Source organism: Crocodylus porosus, unplaced genomic scaffold (genome assembly GCF_001723895.1).
Source record: "Crocodylus porosus isolate Cpor-Errol unplaced genomic scaffold, CroPor_comp1, whole genome shotgun sequence".
In the NCBI taxonomy this organism is placed as follows: domain Eukaryota; kingdom Metazoa; phylum Chordata; order Crocodylia; family Crocodylidae; genus Crocodylus; species Crocodylus porosus.
The window spans coordinates 81,520,299-81,531,962 of NW_017728886.1; the positions used below are offsets into that span (position 1 = coordinate 81,520,299).

The 11,664-nt window shown below is 44.4% G+C and overlaps 1 protein-coding gene across 24 annotated transcripts in view; it reads right to left on the reverse strand.

The window, feature by feature from the left end:
• Positions 1-11,664, reverse strand: part of CLASP2 (cytoplasmic linker associated protein 2) — a 220,451-nt gene that overhangs the window by 111,451 nt on the left and 97,336 nt on the right. For all 24 annotated transcript variants that reach the window (XM_019537881.1, XM_019537785.1, XM_019537770.1 and 21 more), the window contains one exon: positions 2,471-2,550. In XM_019537881.1, coding sequence (XP_019393426.1) covers positions 2,471-2,550 — 80 coding nt within the window. The remainder of the gene's footprint in view (positions 1-2,470; positions 2,551-11,664) is intronic.

The window sequence follows — 11,664 nt, forward strand, 5'->3', positions numbered from 1 at the left end:
CAGACCACATTCCCCCCACCCCCACTATGGCAGGCCTGACCCTGTTCCGCCCCTGCCTCCTTCCTGACACAGTGGGTCTGACCCTGTTGCCCCCCACCCCTTATGCCACTGCCACCTCCAAGAAGCAAGGGGCGGGGGGAAGCTTGCCCCACCATCCTCTCTGTCCCCCTGTGGTAGCACCCCATGCTATCAACAGACAGACATACAGAGACTTTCATGTATATAGAATGATGATCAATGATTTCTCAGATACCTAAGCAGAACAAGTAGTAATTGGTTTAAATTTTAGAAAGTAAGATTCTATAAAAAACTCATCTGTAGGGAAGTTTAATAGGAATAGGTTACAATGCTGCGGAAGGCCCATCATTGGGTACTTCTAAGAATGGGTTAGACGAATGATGCTCAACCCTCTCCCCCCGTGGGCTGGACAGAGAGTACCCCACAGTCTGTGGGTCAGATGCAGGCAGTGGTTCCCATCCAGCACCTGGGGAGGGTGTGGTAGACACCATTCAGCCACATGGAATGGGACAAAGGGCAGCCCGGCACCAAGCTAGCCCCAGAGGGGACGAAGGCATGGCCTGGTCTTAACACAGCTCCATGCAGGTTGGGGAAGGAGTAGTGGGTGTGGTTTGGCCACTGGGGGAAAAGAGGGAGAGAAGGGAATATGGTCCAGCCCCAAGCAGGAAGGAGGCATGGCCCAGCCCCATGGGGGTAAAGTGGGGGAGCAGCCTGGCTCCGATGGGCCATGTGGGGCTTGAGAATTTGGCAGAGCAGGGATGGTGGTCATATTAATGGCCACTGCTCCTCTACCACCAAATTTGCCAACCCAGAACCAGCCCCGTGGGCTGGATGCCAAAGCTCCACAGGACACATTTGGGCCCCGGGCCATTCTAGACAACATCCATCACATATAACCTAGTTATAGTTAAGTCTCATCTCAGAGCAGTGAGAAAAGAAAGGAAGCTAGACTTCCCACTGAGGTACATTTTAGCCCCATATTTCTAAGACATATTGCTTGTACTGTATCCATTGAAATGAACAATAAATTGCACAAGCACAGAATGAAACAGCAACAATTAGACAACTTTTCTTGCGACTCTCTGCAAGAGAATTTCTTTGCCTTCAGAATAAACCTGTTACTTTTCAGGTCAAACAAATTTTCCAATACTAATTTACCACAAAGCTAAAAATAGGGTTATGTAACAGAGGCTGGTCCCGCAATGATGCTTTCCTAGAGACGTATATAATGCTTTATGTAGATACTGGAGTGTACTCAAAGTTCTCTAGAGAAAAGTGATCCAAATATATGAAAAAAGAAATTGAACTTTAAAAGCATTTCATGGCTACAGCATCACTAAGATGGTCAGTCGCAGGAGACCAGGTTATAAAATTAACTCTAAGTTATCACATGTTCAGCCATCCAAATTCATCTAGCTGCTAGCAGAGTTATATATTCCAGTCACTCGTGGGGAAGATATATTGGTCTGTCTGAACTTTAACAAGGAGTGCTTTTAGGACAATGTATAAATCAATCTACACAGTGCATCTGCCTGGCCATACAGTGTTTAATAATTTGCTAGACCAGGGAAGGGAAGATTTTTTTGTTTCTAATTTGGAGGTATGAGGGGAAAGTATGGTTCTGAAAAACAGAGAAAATTGAAGAGAAAAGGATTTCTTCTGCATTTTACTTCTAGTCTTTCTACCGATAATCAGAATGAGACGTAATTAAAATGCAAATAGGATTTTATTCAGTCTTCAACCTGGCTTTTTCAGTTCAAGGTTAGGCAAGACATTAAAAACAAACCAGAGGAATTAAGCTGAAAATGTGGTTAATGAGGGAAAAAAAACAAGATTCCATCTGAAGTTTGAAGTTAACACCATAGAAAAAACATATTCATTTTACATAATTTACAAGGAAAAAATGTAATGCTAATATGATTGATCCTGATAACACACAAAATTGCTTATCCATTTAAAATTATTTCTGAAGTGATTATTCTACAATTAAATATTGTTTAAAAATATGCGCTTTGGTTTTACTGAAGGAGACAAGCCAAACCTATTCAGATGGTAAAGTCCATGAGACAGGTAGTTTACACATGCATTTAAAAGTACTTAGGAATAGCTTTTTTTGAAAGTGCATCATATAGGGCATTAGCCAAGTTAATATTTTGAACATCTATTCCCGAAGTAGAGATAGCAATTAGCAACACAGATCAACCTGTCATTAACTTTTCTTAAAGCCAACTTTTCCCTCAACCCCGATTATAAAAGCAAGCTCTTAAGGGGGGCAGGACAGAATCAAAAGATTTTTTTTTTTAATATACTCAGCAAATTTTTCAGTTATCTATTTCCTAAAATCATTTAAAATATTTAATAAGAAGTTTGTAAGCAGACATTATTGGAAACAAAACTAAACAATTATAATATTACTCCTGAACATAAGGGAACATTAAGGACAAGGTCTTACCTGTACTGTAGGTACATCTGTAAATGCCTTAATAAAATCATCCTCGTCAACAGCTCCAGCTCCTCCATCTTTGGATGCACCTACGTAAGTTTAAAAAAAAACGTAATTATTAAATTGTGTTTTGTAAGTTTTCAGTCAAAGATTTTCCAGTTTTCCAAGAAATTCAAACCACATTTAACATAATTATGGTGTAATCTCTGTTACCTGGTGGGAAATTATCAGAGGCAGAGTTATAATATACAATGCAGCAGATTAAAAACAGAATTGTAATCATGTACGAAATTTCAACATTTTCATACCCAATTTCACCCCAGTTCTGCCACATATCAAGGCAAGTGTCAAAACATCAATTTTTAAAAGAACCAAAAAGTTATAAGCAGTTTCAAATTAGAAATGTCAAAATGAAATAAAATGTTTAGATTTTCTCAAACTAAAGTGTTTTATTTCAACTTGTCGACTGAAACTATATCTATATCTACATCTATACCTAATCTATATATATAACCAGTAAATGGCTAAATCGTTTAGGCCCTACGTACCTAAGGGACCACCTTCTCCCTTACACCCCACTGCAATCCCTAAGGTCAACAGAGAACAATCACTTAAAAGTACAATCAATAAACCAAATCCGCTTGGCAAAAAACATGGGACGTCATTCTTGGCAGGTGCTCTCCAGCTCTAGAACTCCCTCCTTCTTACAGCTTGACAGATCCTGAGCAGAGACAGCTTTCAGAAGTGCTGTGAGACCTTTCTAATTGGGTAGGTACTAACAAAGCTAGGATGAGATAGTTTTGGCGGTGGGGGGGGGGGAGTAGAGGGAGCTCTATTTTATGTTAACTTTCTACTTCCCTTTTGTTTTGTTCTTTTTTTGCCCTCTGAGATTGTTGGGAAGGGCAGCACAATAATCACACTGAATTGAATCAAATAAGGAAATCAAAAATCAAAAAATAGATATTCTTTAAAATGGCATAGACTGGAATAGTGGCCTTACCTTTCTTAAAATAGAAAAACCGGACAAAACACGTCTCCTTCAAAAATATGTATGTCCACACCTTTATAATGGACATCAAGAAGCATACTTTTCAGCTGCTTTAAAAAGGGTGGAGACCTGCTGCCCAGGAGCTGCAGCAGCTGTTACAATTTAACTATTATATCCCCATAATCTTACCATGTTACAAGTTAAGTAAACTGCCCAAACTTTAACCCTGAAGGAAGAAGGTTTAAAGATGGAGCAGTTTTGCTACACATTTATAACTACAAAATCACGCACATGTAAGAGTTGCATCAAAGCACCTTGATTTGTAGCTTTTGATATTGTTGCAATTGTTATAGCTGCATACACCCATAGGGTCATCTGAAATAACAGAGGATTAGAAATAAGCAATAAACACATAACAAGAAAGGAGAAGAGGTTAAGAAGTTACACTGTACTGGAGGATCCTCTTGTTATAAGCCAGGGGTCAGCAATCAATGGCACGCAAGATGAGTTTGACTGGCACTTATAGGCAGAGGAAGAAAAAAATTTGGGGGGAGGGGCCCTCCACAGGCAGCAGAGTCTGCAGAGGAAAGGGCAGGAGGAGGGGACAGGGCCATGGTGGGAAGTGGCATTGCCCAACACCGTGCCAGCCCCAGCCCCAGCAGGTGCCGCGCTGGCAATGGCTGCCTTCCCGCTCCCAGCCCTACACCACCCAGAGCTGGGGCCAGAGCAGGACCAGCCCTGGCTGTGCCACCAGGTTGGAGGACATGGAGCCCCCGAGACCTCCGCGCCTGCCCCGCCAGTCCCTGCACAGCGGGGCCGGGAGGGGCAGGACATGGGACAGAGCAGCGGTTCATCCAGAGGCTGCAGGGAGGGATGGTGGCTCCCAAGCATAGCCTGCCTCCCTAACCCTGCCAGGAAGAGCCCAGCCCCAGCCCACACAGCTGCAGCCCACCCTGCCTCATGCAGATCTGAGGGCACATGCCTCCTGGAGTGCATACAGCAGCAGGAGCCATGCCCCCTGACAAGCTGCTTGGGGCTCAGTCCTGTACCCCACCCTGAGTGGCTGCCCCTACCCCAGCTCTAGCCCTACTCCCTTCCTCACCACTGCCTATGCACCCCTCCCCAGCCCTGCCGCAGCTTCTGGAAGCCTGCAGCCAGGCTGCCTTCTGGCCCTACTACTGCGCCATGTTTGGGGGGGCAAAGCCCCATTAGCACTTCCCCTTCCGCCACCTATGCATTTTAATATAATATAATTTGATATTAAGCTTCTTAAGCATTTAAAAAACCTTATTTATTTTACATACAATAATAGTTTAGTTATATATAGAGAGAGACATTATAAAAATTAACATTTATTACCGATATGCAAAACCTTAAATTAGAGTGAATAAATGAAGACCTGGAACACCACTTCTGAAAGGCTGCTGACCCTGTTATAGACCATGTTGGTTGAGACCTCAAAGTCCAATTTAAAAAGTTTAATGAATGTGTACATGTGCTACACATTTGTTTTTTTCCCCTACCGACACCATTATCTTCTTGGATCAAAAACCTAGAAGGAAGATATTAAGACTCACTTCTTGGGCACTCATGCCTTATATTCTGAATAATATATTAGCCTCTAATTATGACTAATGTTTCAACTGGAAAGCTCCTAGTACACAAATGATGAACCAAGATTATCAGCAATTTGAAGGAACTTAGATAAAACAATGAGTTTCCTCCAATACATCATATAACTTCAATTCAGAATTCCTAAAATTAACATCCTCTTGACAATACATGGAAAAATAGAGTAAACCATGAATTTTACCTTTTTACCAGAGGCAAACGCGGATTTCTCATTTTACAAGAGAAGCCCGTGGATTTTGCCATTTTAGTGAGCTCTCTGCAGGCTGGCAGAGTTCCAGGCTGCAGGGAGTGGGAGGAAGGTAATGAGAAGGGGGTGTACATGGCACATGGCCCCAGGCAGCCTGCAGAACAGCTCCAGCAGGTAAATGGAGGGGGGGGGAGGGGAGTGGGAAGATGGGGATTGAGGCTGCTGTAGGGAAGAAGCTGGGCAGGGCTGCTGCTGCTGCCTAACTGGGTGGGCCACAATGCCTGGGGTACAAGGCCCCAGAGGGGAGGAGGATGGGGCTGTGGCTCATCCAGGAGAGGGGAGGGCCAGCTTTCACATACTCCCAGGGGGAAGGGGGGATCTGTGACCCCGAGATTTGTGAGAGGTAGGCACAGGCTGCAGGCTTGAGATCCCACCCTATTTCCTCCCCTCGGGGCCTCCACAGCCCTGCAAGCATGACCCAGCACAGCTGGGGACAGCGGGCCCATACGGAGATCTGTTTGCTACTGCGAGCTCCCCGTCTGATGCCCTGGCAACATCCCTTTCTCATTCCACTGCCCTCATGCACAGGAAGTGCGTTGCCACGGCAGTGCGGGGCGAGGAGCAGTGAGAAGGTTGCCGACGCCAGCTCTTCTGCTCCCTGCCATACTGGGTGGCACCTGCTGGGCTGCAGAGGCCGCGGGGGAGGGAAACAGGGCAGAGCTGGCAGTGGTGGCAAGCCTACTGCTCCCTGGTGCCGTTCCCCTCCCGCACAGCCTCCACAGCCCAGCAGGTGCCACCCAGAGACTTCTGCACCACTGCTCACCCTGCACTGCCCCGGCAATGCTCCTCCTATGTCTGGGGCTGCAGTGAGGGCTGCAGTGTGGTGCTATACCCCTCAAAGCAGTGGCATGAACAAGGGGTGCGTCGCCAGGGCAGTTGGGGAGCTTGCAGCAGTGAAGAGATCCCCATATGGCCCCACTGTCTCGCAAAGCAGGAGCAAGGTGCAGGATGGAACCACAAGCAGCTTGTCCAAGGGGTGGCTCCCGTCATTATGAGCCCCCCAGGGGAGGTATAGTGGGCATCTGTCCCTCAGATTTATGTGTAGGGTAAGGGTGGGTTACCATTGCCCACTTGGGGCCAGGGATGGTGCTGGGCTCTTCCTGACAGGGGATGCTAGACTGGATCTGCACTCAGGGTGGGCAGTATCAGCACTGGGAGGGAGGCTGCAGTGAATTTTGGGGTGGCTATAGCCCTCCCCCCAGCACTGCTGCCACCCACCCCAAGCGCAGCCCCTGGCCACATACCCTGGCCCCAAGTGGACAGCAGCAGCCTGCCCTCACCCCATTCACAGATCTGGGTAGTACATGTCCCCCATACCTCTTCAAGGGGTGCTTACAGCAGTGGGAGCCACCTCCTCTGCCCCCCCCAGATAAGCCACTCAAGGCTCCGTCCCACAACCTGCCCCAGTTATGCAGCACTAGCCCCAGCCCCACTCCCTCCCTCACATCTCTCCCCCACGCCCCCTACAGGCTTACCAACTGGACACTGCTCTCCAAGCTACCGGGCTGCACTCCTGGTTGTATGCATGCTGTGACTGCACACATCCACGTGGCATTTATCAGCAACATTATCAGCCACATCAGCCAAAAAAGCCAATTACTGTTAATATTAATTTCCCTATTACCAGTGTCGATATGATATGGGCCGATGTATCAGTGCACCTCCAGTAGTTAAAGTGCTGGGAATTTAATTTAGATGCTACATTTTATTTATTGGCTTCTGATGTGCATCTCATGTGTTGTTCCTCATTTATAACCCCGGGCTTATAAAACCCAGGGTTATCCAATTCTCATGGGTACAGGGTGATCTTGCTGAATCGCATGATTTTTTTTGAATTTTTCTTAATCACTCAGAAGAAAGCCTGTCCAAGAGAGTCTTTTTTGTTTAGAACTAGTGCAGGAGAGACTGGGATTAGCAGTTTCCCCATCCAAGCCTGGAATCAAGGTTTCTTTCAACTCTATTGGAAGCATGACAAGGGAGGAAAAGCTGATGGAATTCACTGTGACCTTCATAAGCAATTATGCTGAGAGAGCTTTCATTAAGGCACAGTTTAAAACCACATTCTTGGAAAGCACTATTCTGCTTTTCCTGAAAGATCAAGACTGTCCATGATTAGAAAGAATTAGATGAGGTTAATACATACTTGACAAACACTTCAAAATTATCTTCATGTTCACTTGGAGGTTTGACAAAAATTTCTGCTGGGGGGGAGGAGGAGGTACTTATTCTAATGAACTAAAGCCAGCATGCAGGTAAGAATCACAACGCTTCTGGTACACTATGTGACTCTGGCATTTGGATCAAGGGGTAATAAATTCCTGAAGTGAGTGAAACTTCTTCAGTTATTTGTTTTCCTGTCCTACACTGATTTTACTGGCATCCCCCCAGCAAATAAAGGCGAAATAAAAGTGGGAGTTCTAGAGTTGCCATACAGCTACTTTTTTTAATCTTGTCTTTAGCTTATGCATTTAACAGAGACTAGAACATGAGTGAGTTATCTCCCTAAAACACAATATAAGAATATAAAATTTCAGGCACTGTAGTCACTGCATCACAGGATAGCACAGGGATGTGCAAAATACAACCCATGAAGCAATTTTGTCCGGCCCACAGTGGGTCCCCTGGCCCCACCAAGAGGCACTGGGGCACCCTCATCCCCAGCTCACTCTGGGATGCCTGTGTGGTGGTGGCAGACCCAAGCCCCACCAGCTCAACATGGGGCTTGATAACAGTGCAGAACTGAGTGGCGTGGAGGCAGCAGCAGTGGTGGGAGCCCCGGTAAAGGTGCTGCATCTAGGAGCTGCACAGCCCCTCTGAGCACCTGCTAACCCCCAATTGCTCTCCCAGACCCGTCAATAGCTGCCCCACCCAAATGAAAGCATCATAAATACCATCAAAATGCAATTTCTGTAGAGCACAGATTGCTGGTATAGATTACTGCAGTTGCTTGACCCTTACTCCTTCAGTGAAATGTGCTATGTGAACAAAAACAGTTTTGCCAATATAACTGTACATGTTCTAGGGGTTTATACCAGCTATCAATCTATCACAACCTTGATTGACATGGCAAAGTCAGCAAAATTTTGTACTGTAAACCACTAAATAGGAACAGCTGCACATTTTAACCATATTAGTGGACATATGTTGCTCCAAGTCGCTTGACCTTGTTTGGGGTGACTGATTAGTGCCCCAGGAAGTGCCTTCCTTATAAAGGGGCTCCATCTATACAAAAGAAAGTAGCAACTGTATAACTCAGGTGTGAGTTTAAACAGGCACAGCTGATAAGAAGCAAAAACTTCATTTGTATAAGAGTGGCTTATTTTGGTTTGGTATGAGTTAAAACAGGTTTAAAGATAAGCAGTTTAAAAATATGCTTACACAGAAACAGCTACTTCCCTCACAACCTTGTGCCATGTTTAAATCAGTTTAAAAGACAACTCATTATACAACTTGGGGAGGGGAGTGTAAATAAGTGTAAGGCCTTACACTGGTGTAAAGCCAAATCCACCCATGAACTTACACTAGAATAGGTCAATTTTACAAGCATGCTAGGAAGGTAAGTGCTTTAATGTTTTGCAAAGTTCTGACTTGCTACAATGAAAATAATATGGAAACACCCAGAAAAAAAATAATTTAGCATTCATCAGTACAAGGTTTGGATTATGTACATTAAGTAAAGTGTGGGGCCACATAGTAAATATAGATGATGAAAATATATATTCAGTAAGTTTCAATTTACTGAAGGTTGGAAGGGTTCTGTGGTAAAATCAGAATGCCCGGACAACCTTAATTCTTACGTATCCTCATTTCTGAATGCTTCATTTTACAACCTTAAAATTCACAAGCAAAATAATCACAAGTGCCAGAATGACCCGATTTTAATATGCAGTTGTTATCTTAGCAGCTTTTGCTAAGCCTCAAGTAATGTTGCAATTTTTTTTCATCGGAAGCTGTAGAATCCCATGCTGCAACTGACAATCATAACTTTCAACTGTTCAATAAAGTTAAAAGTGATGAGAACGAGTATTCTGGAAACAGTTCATCACTATTAATTTTCCCTTCAGTCTCTGACACATATAGGATAAGAAATTCTATGCTCTCTCATAAGCCAATAAATAGACATAATGGCCCACAACAGACAATATAATGCAAAAGGAAGGACGGAAAAAAGTGTATGGTATTTGCAGAAATGGAAGGATGGGATTCTTTCCCTTGTCCTGCAGCTCTGCAAGAGACATTTGAAACCACCCTCCTTGGTCCAAGTTGGTCTTAGAACCATAGAAAAGTAGGGCTGGAAGGGACCTCAGGAGCTCATCTTGTCCAAACTCTACTCAAGGCAGAATCATCCCTACCTAAACCATCCTAGACAAATAATTTTAAGAATCAGAACTTGATAAAAATAAAAAAAGACCCATTCAGCAGCAGCAGGTAGTGTTCCAGTACAGGTTTCCCTCACTTTATGCTGTACATGTGCTCCTGGAAAACGGCACATAACTTGAATTTGCATAAAGGGAACCCACTTTAAAATGTAAGAAATAGGGATATGTTCCAAGACCTCGACTGTACTGCATCCCAGACCAGTTTCTACCACTTTACAAGACAGTTTTGGTACTCACCAACAGCAGACAGTAAACACAAGCACAGCATGGTGGTGAATGTTACCATAATGGGGATGGCAACTACAGAAACGTGTTGCAGACAACGAGTGAGGAGCACAGATCCATACAGGAGACTATATTTTGGTGCGTCACCCCCTGACAATGCACCACACAAGGCAGCTAACTGCAAGCTTCCACCACTCCAATTGCATAAGAGTGAATTTACCTCGCATATAACCAACTCTTGCAAAAAATGAATAAAAAGGGTCATTGCATAAGAGTGAATTTGCACATACAGAACCCATGTAAAATGAGGGAAATTTGTATTAAAAAAAAAAATCAGTTCCCTGTCCTTAGTAAAAAAACAGCTCCCTTTCCTCTCTCAAAACACCTAAAATGCATTTCTTAAAGTTCTTTACCTTTGAAAAACAGATTTATTAAGAAAACTAGAGACAACTGAAAACGTATTACATAGATAATTTTCTCTTTTAAATAAATGCCAAAAAAAATTAGATGCTGATAGTACAGAAACTCTAATATATCATCATCAGAGCTCTCAGCCTCAGGCATCACATGTATAACCTATTTCTGACTACAACACAGGATAATCCTCAAGTTCTATCAAAGCTCCACATTATATTTTCTTTCCATATGAAATAATAATTTTGAGAACGTACAGATATTACCTAACCTATTATATTGCTTAAAATGAGCATAAAAAAAAGCTCACTATGGTTGAGATCACAAAAGTTTTTCTATTACAATCACTGCTCTTGCATCCATTTTCCCTAAAACATACACTTGGTAGTATATGCAGAGTGACAGTGTTTCAAACAGGACACTCCACTCCCTGACACCTTGTTCTCTGTTATGTGAGATGCAAGGGAGGGGAAGTGGCAGTAGTCCTGTGTTAAACACCATTCCCAGACATCCCTCTGAAAACGGGACCAAAGCGATAGAACATCTAGGACGTGTGATAAAAATAGGACTGTTATGGTCAACATACACTTATAACTATAAAACATTTATAGGGGCCAGGGTAATGCTGAAAGTAGGGGGCCAGTGCACACATCCACAGGAGGCCTCAAATGCCTCTACACAAATGCTCGTAGTATGGGAAACAAGCAAGAGGAACTTACCCTCATAGCTAGCCGACACCAACCCAGACATAGTGGGGATGACTGAAATGTGGTGGGACCCAACGCATGATTACGCGGTGAATATCAAGGGCTACAGGCTGTACAGGAGAGATAGGACAGGGAGGAAAGGTGGGGGCATGGTGCTCTACATTAAGGAGGAATACACATCCTCGTCAATTAGCAAAGAATCAGAGGAGGGGCACTCTGAAGTGCTCTGGGTTAGAATACAAGGCAGTCGCAGGGAAAGAGACTTAACAGTGGGGGTCTACTACAGACCTCCCAACCAAGGGGAAGAACTAGACCAGGAATTCTTAAGTCAGCTCACCGAGGTAGTTAGGTCAAAGGATGTGGTCATCATGGGGGACCTGAACTTTCCAGACATCTGCTGGGAAAAGCAGTCAGACAGGTCTGACCACTCACTTAGGTTCCTAGCCCAACTGCAGGACCTCCATCTAACCCAGGAGGTGCACAGCCCCTCCAGGGGAGATGCCTTGTTGGACCTGGTGCTGGCCATAGGTGATGACCTGGTGAGGGGGCTGCGGGTGCTCAACCACCTGGGCAACAGTGATCATCGCCTGCTGGAATTCATCATCCAGCGC